This window comes from Equus quagga, chromosome 16 (genome assembly GCF_021613505.1).
Source record: "Equus quagga isolate Etosha38 chromosome 16, UCLA_HA_Equagga_1.0, whole genome shotgun sequence".
Classification (NCBI taxonomy): Eukaryota; Metazoa; Chordata; class Mammalia; order Perissodactyla; family Equidae; genus Equus; species Equus quagga.
Genome location: NC_060282.1, coordinates 17915047 through 17941862, shown reverse-complemented (window position 1 = coordinate 17941862; position 26816 = coordinate 17915047). Strand labels below are relative to the sequence as shown.

At 45.3% G+C, this 26816-nt stretch overlaps 1 protein-coding gene across 1 annotated transcript; it reads right to left on the bottom strand.

Annotated features, from left to right (window-relative positions):
- Positions 1-983: 983 nt before the first annotated feature.
- Positions 984-19356, bottom strand: C16H8orf76 (chromosome 16 C8orf76 homolog). Its single transcript, XM_046641579.1, has 6 exons — positions 19217-19356; positions 16492-16587; positions 15596-15739; positions 11570-12027; positions 7553-7685; positions 984-2338 (listed from the first exon to the last, which is right to left on the bottom strand). The coding sequence occupies exons 1-6, from the start codon at positions 19331-19333 to the stop codon at positions 2141-2143; spliced, it is 1146 nt and encodes a 381-aa protein (XP_046497535.1). The 5' UTR covers positions 19334-19356; the 3' UTR covers positions 984-2140.
- Positions 19357-26816: the final 7460 nt, after the last annotated feature.

Below are 26816 nucleotides of genomic sequence, written 5' to 3'. Positions count from 1 at the left end.
TAAGATGCTAGCCAATTAATTCAGCAATTCTTTCTTTTTGGTGAGGAAGATGCCCCTGAGCTAACATCTGTTGCCAATCTTCCTTTTTTTTTTCCCTCCCCAAAGCTCCAGTACATAGTTGTATATCCTAGCTGTACGTCCTTCTACTTCTTCTATGTGGGGTGCCGCCACAGCATGGCTTGATGAGCGGTGCTAGGTCCTGGCCGGGGATCCAGACCCACAAACCCCAGGCCAAGGAAGCAGAGTGCATGAACTTAACCACTACACACCTGGCTGGGCCTAATTCAGCAATTCTTTTCAACAAATATTTAGTGAGATGCCAGGTATTCTGCCCTGGGGATACAAACATTAACCAGACAGTCCTAGTACCCGATTTTACAACGTTTAAAGTCTATCATGGAAAACAAACAGGCGATTACGATACTGAGCATTAAGGGCCAATATGGGAGTGAGAGAGGTGAAGGGGCCCAAGAGGGAAACTTTCCACCACGTGGGGAATGGAGACTCCTGGGAAGCGAACACAAAGTCCAGACCTGAAAGCTGAAAGTGAATTAGCTGTGCGATGGGGTCGGGGGAGGTTCCAGACTCAGCTGCCTGTGCGGAAGCCTGATGGTGAGTTCCAGCACATTTAAAGGCAGGGAGCAGGGAAAGACGAAGTCATGCGGAGCCAATGGCTCCACCATGAAGGGCTTGGCAAACCCCGTTCCAGTTTGGGCTCTACGCTGAGGGCCATCCACACCAGACCATAAACTCCATGATAACCCGTGTCTCCACGGCAACCGCACAGCACTCATCACAGAACAGGAGCTCCCTAAGCGATGGTTCACGACTCAGTGAACGGAAGGAGGGCAATGGGAAGCTGTTGTGGCGTTTCCATGCTTTTCAATGGTTCCTAAAAATTGAACTATTAATCATACCAAGTCTTCTGCTTCCCATTAGAGATAAATGACTAAACTTGTGATTGCTCGTCATGCGCTCACTCATACTAAAAGAGGAGTCAAAATACAAACAAAATCAGACCTTTGTCTGCGTGGGGATGGCCTGGGAAGGTTGCAGCCAGCAGGCGGAGCAGAAGGGAAATCCTGGTGACTGAGCCTTCTTGCCCGGGGCTGGAATTCTCCTTGCGCTGAGAAAAATAGAAAGCTGCGTGGGGCAACACTGGATGAAGTTTTTGGTTTATTATTGACTTCCGTCTCTCAAAGGGAGCTCTCCCATCCCAGATAATTCAAGTAAGGTGATGGCCCTTCGTCTTTGAAGATGCGGTTACAGACTGTGATTATAACTTGTGTGGCTGAAAGGATGGGAAAGTCACCCTGGGAGACAGTGCTCCACGGGTCTCTTGTGTTTTTGTACATCTTGTGAGCAACGCGCTAGCTGCCCTTCACTCCAGACGATCTTTCCGATGATGTTTGCATAGCAAACAGCCTTCAAAAAGAGACAGCGTCCTCCTCTGGAGCTGAGGGTGAACACACTTAGCGCCCACTACAGAAGACTGAGTTCCCTGAGCTCAGGCTTCCTCTCCTACGAGGCAACCAGCATGTGTGACTCAGCGGTTTGAACCCGTGTGCGTTACCCGCTTGGGACCTGGAAGGAAGAAGTGATACAAACAGGCTCATGGTGTAGCTGGTGGGATGAGAAACGGGCTTGCTGGGCCATGAGTAGTGAAGGCCCCTGCAGTATCCACGGACGGGCAGGCTACCGTGCTGACAGGGTAAAACCTCAGCGCCTTCTCAGACCTTGACACACCCTTCCTAGAAATGCTTTACTGTTACATTTCGACATTCTTGCTCATTCCTGATGAATCTACCTAAACAACGCGGATACTTACATTGCTGCCTACAATACAGTAACTGTTTTTAAAAGACTACAGAATCTAAAAGCCTCTTTTATACACTTTCCCAACATATCTTCTAAAGGGGTAGTAGGCACAAGATAAACGAATGACAAAAATCTTAAGAGAAAACAAAAAAATCAAGAAACTGAACACAGTAGAAATAATCTGGGAGACAAGCCATTTTTATAAAACATAAATAGTCACTTTTAATTCACTATGTTCCATGATTAGCAGTGGATTCTGTCTGAAGTAAACAAGGACAATTAATACAGTGCAAGATGTCTTGTGTTGTTTTTAAAGAGCCCACTAAGCCAAGATGTGTATCTCTGTATGGAACTGATTTTCAAAGGCATGCAAGTGCTCTCTTATCTTCCTGAACCACTTGTCTTCAAATTCTTCCGAAGATGCGATCACCAAGCCACTCAGGGCTGCTGGGCCAACGCACTTCACCTCGGTGCAAACCTCGTCTTTTAGTTTTTCTGGGATAATATCTTCTCCCATAACCTGCAGTAGGAGGAAAAAAAACACCGGTCCCAATAAAAGGGGCAGCAGACGTGGAACAGAAGGCTATGCTATGCATCAAGTGGAAATAAAGGATTTCACACAAAAGCAGAAATGCTTCAGCAGCCAGGGGACAACTCCGACAATGCCAACGTATTGAAAAGATGTCTGTTCCGAGGAAGCGATCCAGGGACCACATAGGGAAAACGTCCTGCATTTCTGCTCGCATCTCTCCCTGAGGGAGCAGTCACTGCAGTTCTCAGGGGGCAGCAGGACCCTCTGCCTCCAGGGAGGGCCGAGTCCGCCTCCCGAGGTCAAAGAGATCCTCCGTTGGCCGAGCGCAACTGCAAGTGATTCCGCCCCCTTGTAAGATGACTGCAAAGCAGAGCTTGCACAGAGGACAACTGCTGCTGGGGGAGGGGCGCAGATCCTCTCCCTTAAAAGTTCTCCAAAGGCTTCTGGAGAACTGTCAAAGGCAGCGAACGATCCAGGAGCAAGTAGCAGGGGGCCCCCCTCCGGACCCAGAGAGACAATCCCTCTAGAAACGTCACCACAGCACGCTCAGGGCCTTACGGGCAGCTTGCCCTCTGAAGGCACAATACTGCTCCCTACTGGCCAGAAGCAGGCCCAGACTCTGTGTCAGTTTCTCTTTGATAAGACACCCACACAGGTAAGTCGTAGAAAGTTTGCACCTGAACACGCTAAGTCATCAGCCCACCTTTGCTAAGGACAGTGACCTAAAATTAAGTCCCCAAACACTGCCTACTGTGTGGCACGGAAGGCTAGGGAGCCATCTGGCAGAGACGTTGTACAGGGAATATAAGTCACTTAGATTTGGACAAAATGATCTCTAAGTTTCCTGCAAACCTGAGAGCCACTGTGTTCCCAAGCACTCCAGTTATCACGGGTTAGCTGCACTCCCAAAGAACAGTCCCCACTGGCTTCACGTCTTCAAAGACTATGTATTGTTTGAGGTGAGAGCGGACGACATCATAGCTTAACCAGGCAACCGTCAGCATTTATTAAAGCAGGGTATTTTCATCAATTCTAAGACAATTTTTGTTTTCGTATTTTAACATTTCTGAAACCAAGATGTATCTTATAACCACTGGCATGTCATAGTATAAATGGCATCTTATTTTTCTCTTAGTGGTATATCAAACAATGATGTGTCTTACCAGGGATGACTTCTTGGACTCAATAAAATGTAGTATTTTAAAATCTGGGATATAACACTAAAAGTGGTTTTTTTTAATTAAAAAAAGAGAGAACTGAATAATAGTAATATCCAAACAATGCAATATTCCAAAAAGAGGGATCAGCAAGTACATCATTCACAGGTGTCAAAAAATCTGCAAAAATATTTGGCCATATAAAAATTGTAAACTTCTATATACCAAAAAATATGAACTTCAAAAAATACTGCAACATATAAAAAGGTTAGGAAGCCTCATATAAAGAGAGAGCACTCGTAAAAATTAATAAGAAAGGGGCTGGCCCCGTGGCCGAGTGGTTAAGCTGCGTGCTCCGCTGCAGGCGGCCCAGTGTTTCGTTGGTTCGAATCCTGGGCGCAGACACGGCACTCAAACCACGGTGAGGCGGCATCCCACATGCCACAACTAGAAGGACCCACAACAAAGAATATACAACTATGTACCAGGGGGCTTTGGGGAGAAAAAGGAAAAAGGAAAATCTTTAAAAGAAAAATTAATAAGAAAAACAGAAACATACAAATAGAATAAAGAAGAAAAAGCATGACTAGGTATTTTACAATATATAAATGGCCAATAAATGTATGAAAAAAATGTTCATCTTAATAGTAATCAAATAAATATTAATACTAAAAAGTGCTATTTTTACTAATCAAATTGCAGGTTTCAAAAAGTAATAAAATTAACTAGATCAATATAAAATTGTTTTTATAGGTCAAAATGACTGAATATTGACAATTTCACATGGTTCAACCTAACACCTAGGACTGGGTTTCAAAAAGTCAGCATTCTCATGCACTGCTGGAGGATATGGAAATTGAACCAACCTTTCTGAATGACAATTTGGAAATGTGCTCCACGTCTTTAAAATGTTCATATACTTTAACCCAGTGATTCTATTTCTAGTAATCTATTCTAAAAGGGACAAATACACACATTGATTGTTTTTTTTTGGCAGATCTATTAAAATAGTACTGAATGTTTGTTAAATGTTTAATACAAAGGACTTAAGTAAATAAACAGTAACTCATCCAAAGCTATAATTGGACTACTATCCAGACATTAAAAATTAGGTACTCAAATAATATTTAAGAATATAGGGTCACAATCATGTCACCACATTAGGTAAAAATAAAAAGTAGAAAACGGAATGTACGGTTTGGCAGTTCCTCAGAAGGTTAAACACAGAATTACCACATAATCCAGCAATTCCCTTCCTAGGAATATACCCAAGAGAACTGAAATCAGGAGCTCAGACAGACACTTCTGTGCCAGTGTCTGCAGCGGCATTATGCACAACAGCTAAAAGGTGGAAACAACGCAAGTGTCCGTCAACAGATGGATGGATAAACAAAACGTGGTGTATATATATATGTATATACAATGGCATATTATTCAGCCACAAAGGAATGAAGTTCTGATACATGCTACAATATGGATGGACCTTGAAAACACGCTAAGTGAAATAAGCCAGACATAAAAGGACAAATATTGTATGATTCCACTACTTGAAACATCTAAAATAGGCAAATTCATAGACACAGAAAGTACATTAGAGGTTACCAGGGGTTGGGAGGAGGCGGGAATGGAAATTATTGCTTAATAGGTTACAGAGTTTCTGTTTGGGGTGATGAAAAAATTTTGGAATAGACAGTGGTGACGGTTGCACAACATAGTGAATATAACTAAAGTCACTGAACTGCACAATAAACTGATTAAGATGGCAAATTTTATGTTTTATATATTTTTTATCACAAAAGAAAGCAGGGGAAGGGGAACTGTTAGAGAATAAAAGAGATGTGAGAGATAAACGAACCAAACAGTATGTGGACCTTACATGGATCCTAATTCAAATAACTATGAAAAGAAAAAAAAAGTCTGCAATCAAAGAATGTTGAAGGATATAGGGTCATGCTCACGTCACAACGTTAAGTAAAATTAACAGAGCACAAAATGAAACGTACATTAGAATCCTAATGAGGGCCCAGATGTTTGCATTCTTCAAAAAGCTCACGGGTATTTCACATGCATTGTCCAGGTGGAGAAGTATCACTCCAGTCAGTCCAGAGGTACTGAGCATCTTGAAGGGTATGAAGATGTTTAAGACACCTTTAAGGACGTCTTACTCATAAGGATACTCTCACTTATAAAGAACCTAAATCTAGTTGAAAAGATATGACATATTCCTGTATTTTTTTTTTTAGGGCCCCAAGAGTTATCTAGTCGAGCAATCACTCTATCTGAGCTCAGAGGAGAGAAAAATTGCTGCAGACCAGGACATTCAGGAAAGCTCCCCAGAGGGTGTGGGACTTCAGCTGGGTCTCTGAGGATGGAAATAGTCAGTAGGTGGAGATGGGAAAACCCATGACAAGTTTGTTAGACACAGGCAGATTTGTCTAGCGGAAGCAAAAGATTTGTGTAAGGAATTACCAGGTCATAAGTTTGGAGTCACCCTCTGGAAGGCCTTACACATCCTATCGAGGCATGTATACTAGACCTGACCTCAGAGGTAATGGGGACACATTTTAGTCTTTAAGCAAGTGGGTAAGATGGTCAAAGCAATGTTTTAAGATGAACCGAGTAGCAATGTTCAAGGTAGATCTGAGGGGAGGAAGCAAGGAGAGACAAGCCAGGAGGTCCCTGCGAGAGTCAAACACAGGGTGAAGGAGTCGGGTGCTGGCAGTGGGAGAGAAATGAAGGGTGGACCTGAAGGAAGGGTGGGCTTGGTGCCTGGCTGGAGGTGAGACCAGAGAGGGAGAAGCCCACAGCCAGAGAGGTTCTGGGTGTGGATAAAAGAAGAATGACAGAGAGGGCCAATGGAAGCAACGAAGAGATGGTTCTCTCCAGCTCCTCTCTTCCTCCTCTCAACACGTCCTCACTGCCGGCCACGAAAGGTTCCACACTACGTGAGGCACTGACGAAAGACTGACTGACGAGAAGTGTTTTGAGTAGTTCCATTTTAGACATTTTGTACTTGCAGTGACAGCAGAATAATCAACAATCATCTCAAATTAATCACTCAGTAGGTAATTAATCTGAGATGTGACACCAGTGTGCCAGAGGCGGGACTAGAGACACAGACTGGAGGGTAATCAATGACTAAGGAGGCTCCGGGAAGTCAGGAGAGACAGACAGGGTACCTGGGCTCAGGAAAGAGCCCCCAGAAGGGGAAAGGCCGAAAAAGGCTCAGAGGATAAGAGAGGACAGCGTGGTCCCGGCACAGGGAAGAGTCCAAATGAGGGCTTGGCTTGGGGAAGGAATAAAGGAGACTGGCAATCAGAGACACGCAGTAGGTATTTCTTGGAAGAATGACGGTAGGATGTTCATGGATAGAGAGTTGTTCTCATGGGAAAAGTACCTGAACTGTCAAGTTTCACCTGTAGTTACTAAAAGGAACTGGCGTGAATAATTTCAACACCTAATCTCCAAATGCCATCTTAAGAATTTTGACAGCCTATTTTTCATAAAGGTAATAAAGGTTAAAAAAAGAAATTGACATTTGCATTTCCCTGCAATCATCGAAGTAGTAACAGGGTGGAGCAGAAAGTCAATGGACTGTAGCTGGATAGGGTCCAGTCTAGCTCTGCCACTCAAAATCTGACCTCAGGCAAGTCACGACCTGTCAGAGCCTCCCTCCCAGCTCTACCCATCCCACGGGCCGCTAGGAGGATGCACGGAGGACAAGACAGACAGCAGTGCTGCCCAAACGCCAACATTCATTCATTCCTCTATTTGACACTCAAAAGACAATTACTGGGCATTACGCTGCGCAAGCTGGCGGGGACCAACCAGCATCCACAAGTAAGTGAAGCACAGCCCCGCCTTCCAGCGTGCAGCCCGAGAAAGATGCTGAAGAGGCCGCTTTCGGGGATTAAGTGGTCAAAAGGCACGTGAAGGAGGGAGACAGACGTCCTAACTTACTAGATGAGATTTGGCCCTGTTTTATAAAACGTGGTATCGGAGCCAGGAAAAATATCTCTTGATGCCCCGTTTCACGTCAACTCACCTCAGCTATCAGCAGCAAAGCGTCTTCTTTGAAGCTGAACCCTTTCACTTTATCTTCAATTTCCTGCTGAGTCCTCAAGTTCCTCTCCAAAGCAAACGAGGCTTGCTGAGCCTGGGCGAGCTGCAGCAGGAGCCTGGAAGACAGGAAGTCCCTGTGTGCAGGTGCCCATCCGGGGCAGCGGTGGGGACACGCCCCCCCATGCAGCGCAGGCATCCAGCTGGACGGGGGCCCTCGAGGCTAAGAGGAGGGGCTCACCCTCGTTTGGATCCTAAAGCTTCTCATGAACAAGCTGCGCAACTCTACGTTGGAGAGTCATCTTTCCTAAAATGCACAGACCAAAGCTTCTCAAAGAAACCTTTAGAGCCAAACCTCAGAAGGGCTTCCTGCATGGTCAAGTGATCGAAAGGGCAAGTAATATGGAGTGAAAAGAACCAGCCTCCCCATCGAAGGCTCCGACCCCGGAAGTGCTCCTTTGAAGCCAGTGTTCTACGAACCTTCCATCTCCCTGAACCCACAGCAAACTGAGCTCAAGGACCAATCAGACTCTCTGGCACACCACAGCCACCCAAACAGGCCCAGATCTTTGCCGACCCTCCGATGACCACTTGGCAATCGCCTTACTGCTAACTTTCCCACCATCCTGATCATAACCTGGTCTCCTCTTTCCTCCTCCCTTCTGTCCTCCTCACATGGCTCCTTCTCTTGCTTTTTAAAATATTGAACATGTAGATTTTTCCAATTTCCCTCAGGCCTCGCTGGTCCCTATTGCTGTGCCCAGAAGCACTCAGCTCTCCTGCTCACTCACCTCGTGTCTTGGGGAATGTCCCACACACTACTCTAGACCTTGGAGATATTGGTGAGCAAAACTGACAGGTCCCTGCTTCAAGGAATCCAAGGAGAGAGGTGGCAAATAAGTAATTTCAGGTGGTGATGAATGCTAGGAAAAAAACCCAAGACAAGGCAGATGAAGTGTCTACCTCAGATGGGGCAAGGAAGGCAGGCTTTTCTGAGACCACTCAAGCCAAGACCTAACTGAGGAGGAGCCAGCCACAGGAATATGTGGGGGAGAGGGTTCCCCAGGGGGGAAGGGGGCCCCGACACAAGAACTAGCTTGAAGTGTCTGAAAATCACAAAAAGGTCACTGTGGCTGGAACTTGGCCAGGGAGGAAAAATTGGAGTGAATGAGGAGAGAGAGAGAGGCAGGGCCAACTCACATCAGCCCTGCAGGCCACGGAAAGAAACGGGCAGGTTACGTCAGTGCAGTGGGAAGCCACTGGAGAGGGTGCTGGAGACACGACCTGATTGACACGGGCTCTGTCTCCATGGCCCACCCGGCCTCAGGAAGCCAGGTGCACACACATGACTCCTTCTAGGTACCTGCTTGCCCCCTCCTGCTCCTGAAATTACTTGCGAATACAGCTTATACCAGCTCCTGGCACTTCATGTTCATTCACTCCTCAACGCTCTGCCATCTGCCTGTCACCCTGTCACTACTGAAACTGCCTCTCACAGGTCACAAATGACCTCCCAGCTCTCAAATCCTCTTCTCAGGGTCGATCCTGACTTCTCACCACCACCTGACTGCTGAGCTCTTTCCTGAATCTCTTTCCTCTCTAGCCCCCTTCTACTGAGCTCAACTCCCATTTCCCAGTGAAAAGCTCCAGCTGGACGTCCTGGATGTCCAGGTGCCTGAATCTCAGCACACCTAAAAACCTAAAGTCCTTACTTCCACCTAAATCTTGTCCTGTCTCAGGGAAAGGCACCACCACCCACCTCCACACCCACGGTAGACTCTTCCAGAGTCCCTGACTCGTCTGTCCTCCCCTCCCACCCCGTCCTTCCCACACACTCAGCTGGTTCACCAAGTCCTGTCTATTCCACCCTCAGTGACATCCCTTCCTCTTTTATTACCACTGCACTGTCCTGGGTCAGGTCCTCAGCACCATCCCCCAATACTCCACAGCCCCTTCACTGGTGGCCCTGCCTCCACGCTCCTTCTGCCACCTCCTCCCAGCCACCAGATCGCCCTCTGGAATCACGGGTCTCGTCACATCATTTCAACATTTACAACCTACCAACACTCTTCAGGCCTTCCACTTAACGTCTTGTACCAATAAAAACAAAACCCATGGAAGTACGACGTTCACCAAATGCTTACTGTAGACTGCGCACTACGGTAAGTGCGTCAGACACTTTAATTCTCACGACCCCACGAAGCAGACATTCTCCCCATTTCTCCAGCTTGTCAAGATGAGGAAACTGGAGATCAGAGAATTTAAGTGGTAATGGGCACAGGTCAGACAGCTGGCAAGGGGAGGAGTCCAGACTCATTCACTCAATAACAACAATTTACTAGGTTCCTTAAAACGGGATCTGACTCCAAAGTCCTGCCTCCCGCTAACTGTGCGGGCCCAGCCTTCTGGTCGTCCACCGCCTCCCTCTCGAGCTCCCCGCACCAATGCTGCTCTCATCACACCAGACTACGTGACAACACTGTGCTACACCGGCCCTTCCACCCTTTGCGCTGTGCTTTTCTTTACCTGCCATGCCTCCCCTCAGCTCAGGAGCTCCATTGCATGCAGTCAGCACGGTATCCTGGAAAGAACACAGGCTCCGGAGGCAAAGACTCGTGTCCAGCTCCTGGCAGCACTGCGTAGCTGCATCGCTTTGGGCACGGCTGTAAATCAGTTTCCCGGTCTATACAGTGGGATCCCAACATCTACCCCCGAGGGCGGTGAGGATTGAAGGGAAACAGCGTACACCAAGCCTCGAGCACACATTTATCCACACAGTGACGAAGGTTCCAGAACATCCAGCAGAAGCACCACCCCGTCTCTAACGGCTTCCTTCTTCCTGCCACACTGAACAGCTCCCACGTGCTGGTCCCCACAGAGTTCCGCACACGCTACTGATGCTGTTTAGCACCCGTGCGGCCAGTCACTGACTATACGCGTATTTTCCTCAATACAGTGTGTAGTATAAGGAAAGAGACTCTTTCTTTAAGGATCTTTATGATCCCAGCACCCAGCAGGCACCTGACACACTGTTGCCATTCAATGTACTTCTGAATTAAATTGACATTGTCAACACCAAATAAACATCTGCGGAAACAAGTTTAAAATCCGCCAAATAGATACTACTTCTCAGTAAGCCTTACTGTTAGATACCACTTCTCAGTAAGCCTTACTGTTAATCAATATTTCTTGAATTCTCCAGAGTCAAAAAAAAAACCCCTCAACTCTATGTTTTTTGGTATTGTTAGAGACCTAACGGAGTCTGTTCCTCTCACAAATTACAGAATTGGTCCAGTGTACTCTCCCCTTTCCTTTCAACTCTCATACTCTACGGATTCAAAGTATGTGGAGTCCCTAAACCATGGGAATTCTCTGTAGAATGCATTAAACATCGATTGTTCACATTATTAATAGTGATTCAAACACAAGAGCAGTTTCTTATTCAGTAGATTTCTGCGGAACACACAAGCGAAAAATTCCTTGTTTAAAATACCTCTTCCCCTTTTGTCAGCATTCTATACATTTAATTTTCTTTTCCTAATTTTAATGTTTTCCCATTTTAACATTTTATCTTGAGTCATGATACAAGTTGCATTCTTGAGCAAATATAGTTTTGTTTCTAAATCTTACATACGAAAAGGACACATTCAAAGGATTTGCTCTAGAGCATAGGAAAACTCTGAAAAACATAAACCACGTATCCAGCCTAGAACTGTTTTTGTTTTGTTTTGTGAGGAAGATTGGCCCTGACCTAACATCTGTGCCAATCTTCCTCTATTTAGTATGTGGGTCGCCACCACAGCGTGGCTGATGAGTGGTGCATAGGTCCGAGCCCAGGATCCGAACCCGCCAACCCCAAGTTGCTGAAGTGGAGTGCATGAACTTAGCCACTATACCACCAGGGTGGCCCTTAGCCTAGAACTTTTTAAAGCTTAAAATTAGAACAATAAAACCTTTACTCCAAGCTTAGGACCACATGTTTTTTGATCCCTTCTTCATTTACCTGGTTCGTATAAAAGAAGCACATGCTTTCATCTGATTCTCTAGCAACACTGCTTCTCTCTTTTCTGCCGTACAGATTTGAACATTTTTAAGAGCTTTCTCCTTCTTCTGGTTATCACAGCTGCTTGCTTCCATGGGAAACAAAGAGTTCTCAGGCAACGTGTCAGGGAAACACAAAAGACGGTGTTTTCCCCAGTGTGGAAAGGAGGATTTGATAGTTTTATCACTTGAGGTAAAACTGTTCTGCTTCTGAGATGACGCACACGAAGCTGAAAGAGCTGGCCCCAGATTCAGGTAAGCCTCTGCCAATTTGCCCCAGTTCCAAGGATTAAAAGGATGCAAAGAAATCAGTTTCTGTAGGCAGAAAATTGTTTTCTCCAAGTTCTGCAAACTTGAACAAATAGCAAACTGGAGGTAGAGCACGGTGGTTAAATGGTCTGTGTTAGTTGCTTTATTTTCCTGAGGAGAAAAAAAGAACAATGAAAACTTTAAACTGCAGAATGTTTTCCACACAAAAATAGAGATGCCTAAAAACCCAAGTTGTATATGTTATAAATTAAAAGTATCTTTCAGTAGCTACAGGAGTGAACTAAATATTTTTCAACAGATCTCAGTTTGCAGCCAGAAACCTAGAGAAATATATACAACTTAGCAAAATAATCACCAGTCATCCCCAAACATCCCAGCGTCATAACAATAACATAATTCATGTGACAGTGGCCTTACAAAAACACTATGTCAGTGATTTTCCATTTTTATTACAATCTTTATTGTCTTGAGTCAGATATCTAAAAGACCCATGGCCAACTTTTTTATACCCTGGTCTAATGGTTCCATTTTAATATTCCAGACTTTCTAAAATTCCAATTGGTAATTTCCTTGAGGATTCAAAAGACTCTATTTCCAAATTGTACTTGGCTTAGACATCTTACACAGGATAGCCCTGAAGCTCTCCGTGTTTCACGATGCATCATAATTGAATCCAAATGCCTTCCCTGGTAACTATCAGGCCAATTACTTTTGACCAGAGGGGGCCACTTGGTTTCCTTCTGATGAGAAAATCCTTTTCAAGTCCCTTTAACCAAAGCCACCGCCTCTTGCCTAACTTGCCGTATGGCGACAGCCCTGTGGGCTGGGGAAAACAAGCCCTCTTTTGCTAAGTTAAAGTCTGCGGAGAGCAGATGGCAGACTAAAATTACCTTTCAGTTGATTTGAAGTCTAAGGAAAACCTGGCCTACCAGTTTCCAGACCAAGCTCCCACACAGAACGAGACGGAGCAAGAAACACAAGCAAAACCACCCAGGATGCAGCCCGAAGAAACTGGCAGACCGGCGAGTGGAAGTTTGGGGAGGATCCTAAATATTCATATATTGAGAGAATAAAGCCCCACGCAATTACTTGGTCATCCTGTCCCTTCCCAGCGACAGAGCTTATCCGGTCTTATTATTACTAGTGTTTAGTTTTCTGTCCTCCCCAACAGAGCCTTAAGCTCCAACAGCTTCTGCTGAACGCTGATTCCCTTTACAGAGCACAGCACCTCGGACACAACAGACTTTTTTTTTAACAACTGCTGAGTGACACGTCTTCGCGCCTTTATTTACAATAAGGAGAGCAACAGGTACAGACGACCTGTCACAAATGCTCCCTTTCTTCGACACGAGTCTGCAGTGCTTCAGACTGCTGAAAACCACGTCCACGGTGAGAAAGCAAGCGTGTGCTGAGGCTGAGGTCGTCACATCCAAACCATGATTTGGAGGCGAGGGTTTCAATGGCATAACCAGTAAATAACTCTCCGGAAATTAAATTCTGTTTAAATGAGTTTGCGTGATTTTTTCCAGAATATCGCACCTCCTTCTGTGTTGTGATGATGGTGACAACAGTTAACATTTACTGAGTGCTTACCATGTGCCAGGTACTATTCTAAGTGCTTTACTCATTTAACCCTCATGACGAATCTTAAAAATAGATTCTATTATTATCCCCATTTTATAGATGGGGTAACTGAGACACAACAGAGAAGTTATCTAACAGGCCTGACGTCACACAGCTAGTAAGCAGCACAGCTACAGTCAGTCACACCAGAAGTCACAGAATAAGGCGTACTTCAGATGCGCTGACGCACGGTGGCTGCCTTAGGATTCTCCCACTAGACACGAGACGAGCAATGCATGTGCAGGGGATGGATATGGCTTAGCCGTCTCCTCAGCACTGAATCCAGAACCAGGCACACGGCAGGACTGAAATAAATGTCTGTCGAGTGCGTGAATGAAAACGAGTCCTTTACTCTCAGAAAGCAGTTTCCTTATCACAGTTTATCACATGAGCATAGGAGTCGCTATAAGATGTTTAAATTATTTAAGAAATAAGTTCTATTACAAATTTTACCCAAAATTCACTAAGAAGAGGGGTGAATAAATTTCAACAGAAGTTGTGAGCATAACATGTTCGTATCCTGACGGCCACTCCAGAACCAGCTGTCTGTTTCGTTCAATGCTGTATACTGACCTGTCACCCTACAGAACGTGAGGGGACAATAACCACTGGGACAAAAAACAGAAATGAGCCAGAGCTAATAACAGGAGAGGAGGGTCTGCAAGTAGGGGAGAAATTTAAAAAACAGAACAAAAATGTTATCTGGAACCCAAAACCCAGGTACGAGGAAATGAGAAAACCACGCAAACAGGCAGGGTCCACTGAGACCACGTGCAGAGACCCACAGAAAGGGGTGAGGCCCACTGACCCACACTGTTCTTTCCTTCCTGTCTCCCCGACGGGGTGCCCAAAAGCCCGACGCACAGTTCTCAAAGTCCCGACAAGCGAGTGGAAGGTCTTCTGACTGGTCCCTCCCCCCACCTGGAGCCCATCCCCGGCTCTGGAGACCTGGCGTCTGCCGACCGGCAACAGCTCTTTCTCTGAGCCACTGAAAGAGACACTTAGCAAGCGAGAAGGAACCACAGAGAGAGCAGAACAGTAACGAAGGACGGAACGGATGTCTAGAAAAAGGTGCCAAAAGGGCCCAAGTTGCTGTTTGCAGACCAGGGAGACTGAGAAGGAACACTGTTAAATTGCACCGAGTTCACTGTTCACGCCATGTGCTCCCTTAACAAGGTAATTGTATCTTCCAGTTTAAGAATTAACCCACAGTTGGTAGAGGGGAGAAGAAAGAACAAGACACAGCTGTTTTCCGTGTTCTGCAGACAATTACCGCCAAGGTTTCCTCTCACTGCAAGAGCATGAGGTCCTACGCAATGAACCCCTGGGCAAGCAAATTTCGGGATTTCTCTTAGATCAGGCGCCGGGGGGGAGGAGCCTCAACCGCAAGCATCCTTTAGGCTGACCTCTGGTTGACCAGACCCACGGGGTTCGAGGTCAGGCCTTGGCGCCTCATTAATTCCTTCTGAGGGAGAAAACTGGACATCTATAAATGAGAACTGGTCAACTTTGACCAATCCTCATATAAAATTTACACAGACAACCACAGAAGAAAACCATCAATGCCTTAACCTGAAAACAAAGACCAGTAGAATCCAGAATTGCAAAGAACTGCTTTTCTTTATCCTTTAAAAAGAAATCTTTAAATGCTATTTAAAAATAAAAAGGACTATGAAGCTTGGGTTAGAATGATATTTAGTCATTTTTTGGTAACTTTTTTTCCTGTTTACAAAAGTGATATTTGTTCATTGTAGAAATTTTGGAAAATAAAAAAATGTAAAGAAAACAGATCACTGATAATCTTTCCACTCTGAGTATTTACACCTAACAAGAGAAAAACCTTTGCAAATGAGATTTTCAGGCAGTGAAGAATTCTGAGCATCACACAGGAAAAAATATTACAAGAAAATGACCACGTCTCGAGCCCCAAACTGCATCCTAATGAAGTTCTCACACCGCTGACAATCCTCTTCTGCTCACCCAAACCCACCGAGTTTGCTGCCTGCAGGAAGTTGTTTTTCGTTTTGTTTTTTAGAAAATGAACTATTCGACCATCCTAGGAAAGCAAATGAAAATAGGTAAGGAAGCCACTCACCAAGTCCGCAGCAATCTCCAGCGCTTCCACGTGCCTTCCCAGGTGAACCAGACACCGAGCCTGGCCTTCCTGGACATCCCTTTTCATGGCAAAATTCGTGGATGGCAACTTTTCAGAGATACTGGAATACTCCTGCAGTGCCTTCTGGCAATTATTTGTTAAATAAAGGAAATAAAGAGAAGGGAAGTAAAGAAAGGTGGGTCACACAGAAGAGAAAAGGATTCAGTTACAGGGATGATTTTTTTCCCCAGGCCGACGGTAATGTTATAATAGACCCTACGATGAACTTAAGGAAGACGAGTATCTCAGTCAGCACTATTTCTCTAAAAGGGAGAGATGAAATGGCTGGAGAATATAACCACGACTATCACGGGAAACATCACACTCTAGGAGAAAGAGCATTCTGGAGCCAAATAGACCAGGGCTTGCTTGAATCCTGGTTTTGCTACTAACTTGCTGTGTAACCTTTTCATCAGCAAAATAACAAGAGGACTCTCGTGAAGATGAAATGAGATCTAGATGGAAAGCAAGCTGGCACCCAGTTATTAGTTTTTCCCTTTTCTTACATTTTGGGGTGCTTTGCTCCTGTGACACCAGGAGATAGCTGTGCTAGAGGCTCCCACATAATGAGGAGATGCAGAACGCAGGGAAACAGACCTACGCGGATCCCAAAAAGATCCCCATTTGGAGTTACAGGAAACAAAACATTCTATCGAGCCACGTAGAAAGGGGCAGAAGCTAGGGATTCTAAGATTACAAACACTTACCACAAAAGATTAAACTTATCTTCCAAGACAACACCCTCCTCGCCTAGCACACTGTTATTTAAACGTGCTGTAACTGACAGAACAGGCGCCCATAGCGAGTAGCGCAGCCTGGGAAACGCTGAATTCTACCTGGTACTCTTGCCGTCTGTAGGCCAGGTCCCCTCTGAACTTCTGGACAGTTAGAGCTTCAACATCATCACTGCTCCCCGTTTCTTCGTAAAACCACTAGAAATTGTGAAAACAGCATATTACAGAGAATGAAGCTAGGCTTTCCCACCTCACCCTCACAAGCAACTTCTCATATATAAGTGATTCAAGCTCAATAAAAACAAACCATACTTCTTCAGGATGAGACTCAGGAAAACATTTGACAAAGAAGAATGACAATTTTGATAGCCCAGTTTTGACTAAAATTATCACAAGTAATAAACACACAGTAGTATGAAACCTCTCAAATAAAGAAGCAGAAAAGTCCATGGTTTCATCTATAGTGTTTTCAATATGGGGTGGTGGTGCCCGGGAACCTGCATTTAACTAGCACAGTTCACACTGGTATTTTAGACTGAGATAGGTGTTCTTGTGGAGATGTTCAGAGTGGATGGAACAGGGGTTGACAAGTCTTTACAAAAAGGACACAGGAAAGAATTACCATTACGGTGCTATTATGAAAATGTTGTATAAGCCAAAACTGGAATCTAAGCAAAGATGAGACAGAAATTAAGGCTGATGGGGAGGCTCCGCAGCCTAATGCCAAAGACCTGCAGGAGAAAAGGCTGAAGATGTGCCCATCTGGAATATTTTATGCGCTTTTCTACTGACTTAAACCCTATGGATAGAAAGGAAACCGAGACTGAGCTTTCTTGGCTATTGAGTAAAGAATAAGATGAGAAAACAGGTGTGACCAAAAGCACTCTGTGTCCCAGGTTTCCCAGCTCCAAAGAAGGATCTCATTAGAGTAAAACACACTGAGGCTGAAGGAAATCTATCCTCAGTTAAATGCTATCAACTCAAACGTAAATGCATTTATGATGGTTCCAGCATCACGCTGAAATTGCTTGGTTCTGTTTCTAAGAGTCGCCTGGGTGCCACTGCCCCCGTCACCTTAGTACAACAGTTTCTCTCCTGAGCCTAACCCATCACAGTGGAGAGAGCTAGTCACTGTTATTTTTCTGTTCTCCCTCAAGCACCGTGTAACTCAACAGCAGTCTACATGCGGAACCCATAACTTTCCTTTGCACTCTGCTGCGCTCTAGTCACACACTCTATGGGATTATTAGCCAGTCCCAACTTCTTGAACCATAACTGCATAATCGCAAACCTCCGTCCACTTTTCCTTATCCTACTGGGAAATGATCAAGCAAGACTGGCTTTCAAAAGATTCTTTTTCTTCTCCCATATAACCTGCAGGCGCACAAGAGTTCAGACAGGGGATGGCTTCAAAGACCCCTTTCTGATAAGAGGAAGGAGGGAGCAGCTGTGATCGGGGATGGGACTAAGGGGTGAAGTGCTGGATAAGGCCAACATCTGGTCCCACACAGAATCCGGGCAGGAAGGGACAACAGAAATCTTCTAACCCAGACTCCTGGTTTGACACTTAGGGAAACCAACATTACTTGAATGACGCCTCTTTGAGTTTATGAACAGTATCAAATACCAAAAAAATTCTAAAGACAAATGATTCTTGGATTTTACTTTTCAAGTATACAGCACATCACACCTGACAAAGTATCTCATTTCATTGTTACAATAACCCTGTGAGCCAGCAAATATTCTTTTTCCCAAATGACAAATAAGGAACTGACACCTTGAAAGGCAAGAGGTAAAGCCAGTGGGGAAATTCAAGGGTCCTGCCTGATAACCGTAGCTGTACCACATAACTTCCCCCCCCCATTCCCTGTTTTTTGTCTATATGATCAAGTACTAAACATAACTTTGGAAGACTGCATGTGGTAAGGAGGAAATGTAAGTGAAATAAAGTAAAAATACAATGCAGAAATTATTGAGCACCTGACATCTGTTAAGTACAATGGTTGTAAAAAAACACCAAACAATAAACATAAAGGAACCCAGTACAACGCCTGGAACAGGTAACTTTTTGATAAATAGGAGCTATTATTGGCGAGATAAAATTTACACACATAAAATAATACAAAGTAACACTCTACTAATTAAAAATACTCACGGAGTTCCTATTATGAACAAAAACTGCTAGGCACTGCCAAGAACATAAAGTTAAGCACCCGTTCCCATAGGATCATTTAGCACTCAGATACAGACAAGTACTTTAATAGAAGCTCAAAGGGGAGAAAGGAGTCAAAGACAAAAACATTTGATTGGAAGAGGGAACCAGAGAAGGCTTCTTGGAGGAGGCAACATTTAAGATGCGCCCTGAGAAATGGATACAATTGAACGATTTTGACCGTCAGAGGAGGATTAAGGCGGGCAGGCGGAATTCACAGGACAAGGGCAGGCCCGTGGGTGGGACGTCACCGTTTGGGGAGCAGACAACTCCAAGGTTTGACAAGTGGGCGGTGGCCGGATTTCTGGGGGTCCGGGCTGCAGAGTCGGAGAAGGCAGAGGGGAGTTACTGCGGATCTTCGAGCATCTCAGAGCAGGGCGTGAGACCAGCTGCCGTGAGGAGACCGGCCAGACGCCAGGTGCGCGCTCATCACCCGGTGGGGCTCGGGAGACGCCCGTTCCGCGTGGGCGAAGGGACGACGGGGAGGCTGGGGGCGCAGAGGGTCAGCCCGGGGAGGCGGGGGGCGGGAGGGTCTGGGTTCAGCGGGAGGCGACATGTGCGTGGGGCGTCCCAAGCGCCCGGCCGGGAGCCATGGGGCGAGCCCGGCCCTCTCACCTGCGGCTCGCAGCACTTGGCGCGGTAGGGCGCGGGCGGTCCGAGCCGCCGCTCCCGCCTCTCTTCGAACACCGAGTCCTCGAACTCGCCGCCGGGCCACCAGCACCCGCTCTCCATCGCGCCCACGGCCGGAGCATCGAGAAGAGGCGGTGCCCAGAGCGGCGCCCACGTGCGGGCCGACACGGAAGAGGCGGGTCCGCCAGGGCCCAGAGCGCGGCATGCTGGGACTTGTAGTTTTTGGAGGGGCCTAACCGGGGCTGCAGGCGTGCAGCCGTTATTGAGCTGCGATTTTTATCTGACTCACAAACTTGTGAACCCGTGTTTGACTTCTCTGTTTGAGGAGATGGACAGAGCGATTCTTACGTGCACGCATCAAAATCGCTGACCCCAGGGTAGCTGTTTAAAACTGGTAGGTACCATTTTTTCGCCACTGACGATATTCCTGGCACTGTATTAAGCACTTTTTTTGCATTATATATCCTCTCCTAACAAGTTATGAAAGGCACAGTGATTACTATTTTGCACATGAAGATACTGGCGCTTAGGGAGGTTAAGTAGCTCGCTCAGGATCGATTATTACGTGGCTAAGAGCTGGGAAATAAAGAAATGAGTCCGTATTTCCCGTTTCTTCAGAGAAGAGACACCACCACCTATAAGAAAGGTGAGAGTAATTGACGCGGTTAGAAAGCAGAGGACCTGAGATTCACTGCAGGGCCCCATCAAGGACCATTCATTCTACCTGGAGAAAAACCCCAAATCCCAGGATTCTAAGGCTAGCATACTAGAATTCTTATACTTTCAAAATATTCTTTGAGACTGAATAGTAGAAATTGTTGACAAAATACCGGCCAATATTGCACAGCACAATATTACTGTGCCCTGCTACACAGCAGGTGATCCACGTGGAGGGTTTCCCTGGTTTTCCTCTTATTTCTCCTGACGCACCAGTTCTTCATCCACCATTTGTCTTCCAAGGTTCTTTCCTCAACCCAGTTTTCTGTTCCACAAACTCACCCTATGAAACGTAATCCACTTCCCAAGGTGTCGCAATCCGGCTCTCTGCTGATGACTCCCCCAGTCCAGAACCAGCCCATAGATCCAACAGGCCTGAGTGGAAGGCTCCACCAGGACAGCCTCCAGGCACTAGCTACTGATGAGTTCATCCAGGGAAGGACCATTAAAAAAAAAAAAAAGCTTGTTCTCCCATCAGAGATGTAAATGTCCTTATCAGGAAAAATTTAGAAATTATAGAAAAATTAAAAATATATATATATCCATAATATCATCACCCAGAAGGAATAGAGTCTAAAGAAGGTAGAGAGATTTGCCCTAATCCTAAAATGCCCTGTCCTAACAGAAAAGTCAATACAGCAGTGTCAAAGGGCATCAAGCACCGGATTTGTCTGGGTTCATGATCCTGGTTCAGGTATTCACTAGCCACGTGACCTGATTTGTGAAGTGGGCACTGAGTAAAATAATGTGTGTAAAGTGTCTGCCGGACGGCAAGTGAGTAATGCATGTTCATTCAAAATTCCCATGCCAGGGCCAAAGTAAGAGCAAAGCAAAGGCAGGCAGGGAGAGTGTTTTCAGGTTTTTCTTTTTGAAGGCTGTTTGGTTTTAGAACTTCCATCCTCTCCTGTTCTGAGGCCTCCCAGGTCCAGCCTCCTCCTGGCCCAACAACTAACTGAGCTGGTTGGATATTCTGCTGAAATGGGTTGGAAGTCAGGGAAGGGCAGTTTATGGGTAAAAGAGAGTTCTCTGCCCTTTGAACTCAGGATTCCTGAGCTCGGGTTTCCAGCCTTTTTACTACTAAGAACGCTGTCAGTTATTTTTCCACAGAGTTGTGGAGGATTGATGTACACAATAAAGCTGTATTTGTTAACTAAAAATTTCTTCATTTTCCTTAAAAATAAAATTGAATCTAAGTCCTATCTAACAGCCAATCCAAGCTTCTCCCAGCCTGAGCCTACCAGCATTGCCTCGCTGCATGTTAGGATTCTAGCAGAAAGCAAAGAAGTAGCTGCTGCCGACCTTGGGCAGGCTTAGGAGGGGTGAAATGTGATTCATGTGGGGCCTCTGGCAATAATGACAACAGCTGAAAGACCCCTGTCGCTACTGAGGACCTGGGGTCTGCGATCTCAAGTTGTAAACCACTGCTTCAATTGATAGAGAGGCCCCGGGATAATACCGTTAAAAGAGGAGAGTAAACCAATAAAAGAGAGAGAAGGGCACTCTTATCCACTTAGGAAAATATACCTTGTACACTTAGGAAATGCCTGGTGTTAGGTTATGTTAGGGAGTAAATGGGTATGCTGCAAGTATCTAAAATTGTATGAGTGGTGATAAAAATAGATTTCTTTAGATTTTCTGTACAAATCTGATTTTTGATTAAGGGGTGTAACTGAGTTCCCCATGGCAAGGTAGCATCACCTCCTCCAGGCAGCCCTCCTTTCTTTTTCCTGTAATTCCACCATGCTTCTATCCATTGTGGCCTTTATCACACTGTGGACTGTTGGAGAGTAGAGATGGTGTCTTTTTTACTCTCATAGACTCAGTCCCTAGACTAGACCCCTAGGTCTTGACCCCAGAGCAGCTCAGTCAATGCCTGTTGAATGGACAGGAGATGGCAGAAGGAACAGACAGGAGTACTTCTTAGTTCTAAGCCACTTGTTCATGTCCCATCTAGGAGTGAGGGAGGGGAGGAACCTACATTTATCGAGCATCTGTTATTATGTACTAGGTTGTGCTATGGGCACCCTATTAACTTTCATTAATTCTCACAATCTCTCTCTCCCTGAGTTAGACATTATTATTCCCATTTTTACAGATGAGGAACAAAGATCTGAGAGGTAATTTGTGCAGGATCCCAGGTCGTGAGGAGAAAAGGCCAGATTCAAAGTCAACTTTATCTGGCATCAAAATCTGTGTTATCAGCTCTCCTCCAAAAACAAGATGGCAGGGTTTCACGAAGACAGAACTGAATCTGCCACTGGCTGGCTCTGCCTGCCTCATATTCTGGAGCCTTGGGGACTTTCATTCCTTCCTCTGTGTGTCTCTGCAGAATGGCTTTCTCTGCCCTGCTTGTACACATCCCAAACATGGCCTCTGAAACCTGGGCAATTCAAGTACGCAGAAAAGAATGACTAACATTACTGTGTGTCCCAATTCCAGGTTATTGACCAAGAGACTCTATTGGGCCAGAGTCAGACCAGTCGCCATTTGAGAGAGCTGCAGGTTCTGGTGGTCTGCCGGTGGCTCAGGAGGGACTGTGCTCTGGGAGGTGACGGGAAGCCAAGTAGACATACATGTGTAGTCTGCAGGATTTGCAGCCACTGTAGCAGGCAGAGCACTGGGATCTTTGCCTGGGCCTTGGCTGGGGGCCCCTGAGCCCAGAGTCTAGCCACTCCTGGTACATTACTCCGCAGCCCTGGGGTGGCTGCCAGGGTACAGGACGCTTCTCATTATACTCAGAAATTGCAGTCCTTCACGCCCTTCCCAGTCTTGATTTCCCTCTTGATTTCTCTGTCTACCCCTCGAAGGTGCTCTGCTCTGGAACACCAAAATATCATCTTTGACCATTAAAGGTGGGAAGACTGGTTGTCTTCAGAGTTTCTGCCTTTTCCCAGAAATACAGACCTTCTGTGAGGCAAGAGGCAGCCAGATGAAGTTCGCGTCCAGCCCTCAAGGAAGGGTGTCTGAGGTTACTGCTTTCCTCCCTGGTCCAAGGGAGGTGTTAGAGGTGCTTTGAAAAAGCCTGACACCTTTCTAACCACACCCTCCATAGCTAGGCAATCAAAGCCATCTGCAACCTGTTGCCAAGCTCACTCATACAGTTTTATTATTTTTTTAGTGTTTCTGTTTTTACAACTTTATGGAGGTATAATTGACAAACAGTAAACTGCACACATTTAAAGTGATGAGTTTTGACATAGGTATGCACCTGTGAAAGCTTCCCCCCATCAAGATGATGAACATGTCCATCGCTCTAAAAGTGTTAGCCCTCTCCCTCCCCCATCCCCTTAGCCAAATCCTGCTCTCGGCCAGGCTGGCCCTCTCTGGCATCGGCCTTCCATATTCTCCCCCGAGTCTTCCCTTCATCCTGCAACCTTCATTGCCCTTACCAGGTCCCAGCTCTGGTTCCTTTGTCAGAAAGGCCCCTCCCAGTGCCCTCCATCTGGCTGACTCCTCAGAAGCCTTTCCTGATCCCCCAGTCTGGGTTCACACAGTACCACATGCTTCTCTCTAACAAGGCACTTCTCGTCCCATACAGCTCTTGTCCATGCTCACTTTTTTGTCCCATGCTTGCTTGTCCATCACCCCCAGGAGACAGTGAGCTCATTCTGGCAGGGACTTGGTCATTCATCTCTGTCTAGCACCGAGGAGAGTGTCTGGCCCCCGGTGGGCCCTCACTCCAAGACTGTTGAATGGGTTAACCTTTAGTCTCTTTGCATATGAATCCTCTCCCCTCTACACTGTACACTCCTCTGGGGCAACACTGGGTACACAGTTTTTATTTATGCATTCTGTGCATAACCCATTGTATTATTGAGGGTCTACTCTGTGCCAGGTGCTAAGGATACACCACTCATGGGCCCTGCTCTTAAGGAGCCTATATTAAGGTGGGGAAGACAGATGATAAACAAGTAAGCAAGCAAAATATTTAATTACAGATTGTGGCAAAGTGCTAGGATAGAGAATAATAGAGCTTGGCAGCCTATAAAACCCCTTCCATAATGAAATCGCATCTTTCTCTCCTTTTTTAACCCAAGCAATTTTGCTCTGAGCTTCCTTTCTGAGCTTCTCTGGATATTTGTAAATATTGCTTTTTCTCCTTGTCCATCTTTTTTGTTTCTCCTGAGCAAAGCATACCGTTCCATTACTGGCATGAGTTCCATCCCACTAATTTTCATGGGTATTTATCAACTTACATTAACATATTGAGTTCACTCATTTCTTATATCCTGTAAACTTTTTTTTCTTTAAAGATTGGCACCTGAGCTAACATCTGTTGCCCATCGCTTTTTTTTCTTCTTCTTCTCCCCAAAGCCCCCCAGTACATAGTTGTATATTCTGGTTGTGAGTGTCTCTGGTCATGCTATGTGGGATGGCGCCTCAGCATGACCTGATGAGCGGTGCCATGTCCGCACCCAGGATCCAAACCAGTGAAACCCTGGGCTGCCAAAGCGGAGCGTGCAAACTTAACCACTCAACCACGGGCCAGCCCCTCTATAAACTTTTATGGTAGTCCATTCATTGATTCAACTAAAATTTCTTTTTTTTTTTAAAGATTGGCACCTGATCTAACAACTGTTGCAATCGTTTTTGTTTTTCTGCTTTTTCTCCCCAAATCCCCCCAGTACATAGCTGTATATTTTAGTTGTGGGTCCACTAGTTGTGGCATGATTCAACTAAAATTTACTGACTATCTGCTATAAGGCAAGGGCTGTTTTCAGAGTGGAGGATACAGTGATAAATAAGACAAACAAGATCCTTGCTCTCATGGAACTTAAGTTCTAGTGGGAAAATAATAAACAAGTAAATAAATGAACAGGGTACTTTTCAACCATGGCAAGTGCTATAAAGAAAATGTGAAGGGTGATGTCTGAGGAAGAGACTACTTCAGGTAGGGAAGGTGCTTCTGAGAGGTGAGCTCTGAGCTGAGCCTGGAATGGAGGGAAGGAGCTGGCAAAGGGGATATCTGGAGGTAGCATGGCAGGCGGAAGCAAGAGCTTCTGAAAAACTGCAAGAATGAGGAGCAGAAAGCAGCCATCGTGCTGAAACAAGCAAGTGAGCAAGAGGAAGAGCTGGCTGCATGGCCTGAAACAGGAGAGGGCGCAGCCAGGCAGAGAACAGATCACGTGCTCAATACGTGTTTACTGAAGGAATGAATGAGCTAATGATCCAAACTCCAAGTACTGTATCTTACTAGCTTCTTGGCTGTGTTTTCTAGCATTTATTGTGTGTGGTGTGGTGGTTGCATTGTTTTCCTGTCACTCCCTTCGTTGTCATATGATCTAACTATGTAGCTGAGTTTTGGCCTCTCCCTGCACCCCCATTTTCCTCTACAAAACTCAATTTAATGCCCTTTTATTTGGGTCAGCAACTCTTGAGCCAAATGAAATTTTCTGAGGGCTGTGGAGTGTACTCTGTCTTGCTCAGATCATTTCATTCCAGTATCACAGGCTGTTGTCCCAAAGACAAACACTGCCTGCCAACACCAGCTATGTACACAACCAGCCTGACACTGCTTTTTTCTCTCCTGGCTCCCAAACTCGCAATCTTCAGTTTAATTTTATTAACATTTATTGAGTAACAATTTTGTGAAGACACTGGCTAGGCACTAGAGGCAATGGTTAAGGATGAGCACTCCAGAGACTGTTCAGGTTTGACTCCTCCAACCCTTACTAGGTGTGTGAATTTGAACCTTTGTGAGCCTGTTTCCTCATCTATACAGTGGGGGTAATGATAGCATCTACCTCATGGACAGTCCATGGGGACCGAGACAAATCATGGAACTCTCTCAACCTAGGGCTTGGCACGCGGTAAGTGTTCAGTAAATGTTACCTTTAAAAAAAAGATTTAAAAAAATGTGGTTTCTGCCTTCAAAGTGCTCTTAGCTAGTGAAATAGATGTATTAACAGAGCCAGCTGTGACATGTACTGAATAAAGGCATAAACCAAGACCTGTCGGGTAGATATGGGGGAAGCAGCTAGTAGTAACTAGGGCAGGAGAGAAAAACGGGAGGCCTCAAGGGGAGGTGACAACTGTGGTGGGGACAACATCAGAAGAACAAGCCGGACAGAAGGAATAACATGCATATATTATTTCAATGAAAGCAACTGTGCACTTACTGTGTAAAACATACAGTTAATGAACAAGGGACTGAATGTAATAGAAGACAGAAAGTAATAAGCCCTTTAAGAGAAATATAAAGCACAAAGGAAGTGTAGAAGAAAGAGAACTTCATTCCACTAAGGTACGCTGTATTTAAAGATAGTCTACTCAACAAATAGTGCTCGAACGACTAGACACCCATGTGCAAAAAAGCGAATCTAGACACAGACCTTACACCCTTCACAAAAATTAACTCAAAATGGCTCACAGATCTAAATGTAAAACAGGAAACTACAAAACTCCTAGAACTGGGTTTGGCAATGACTTCTTGGATACAACACCAAACGCACGATCCATGAGAGAAATAATTCATAAGCTAGACTTCATTAAAATTAAAAACTTCTGCTCTGTAAAAGACAATTTCAAAAGGATGAGAAGACAGGCCACAGCCTGGGTGAAAATATTTGCAAAAGACACATCTGATAAATAACTGTTATGCAAAACATAGAAAGAGCTCTTAAAACTCAACAATAAGAAAACAAACAACCTGATTAAAAAATGGGCCAAAGACCTTAACAGACACCTCATCAAAGAAGATATACAGATGGCAGCAAATAAGCACATGAAAAGATGCTCAATATCATATGCCATCAGGGAAATGCAAATTAAAACAACGAGATACCACTACATACCTATTAGAATGGTCATAATCCAGAACTGACAACACCAAATGCTAATGAGAATGTGGAGCAGCAGGAACTCTCCT

Coding starts and splice junctions, on each gene's coding strand:
- C16H8orf76 (XM_046641579.1), bottom strand. CDS start 19,333: ATGGAGAGCGGGTGCTGGTGGCCCGGCGGCGAGTTCGAGGACTCGGTG. Junction 15,740..16,491: donor ACAGACGGCAAGAGTACCAG/GTAGAATTCAGC, acceptor AATAATTGCCAG/AAGGCACTGCAGGAGTATTC. Junction 12,028..15,595: donor TGGAGATTGCTGCGGACTTG/GTGAGTGGCTTC, acceptor TTTTCTCCTCAG/GAAAATAAAGCAACTAACAC.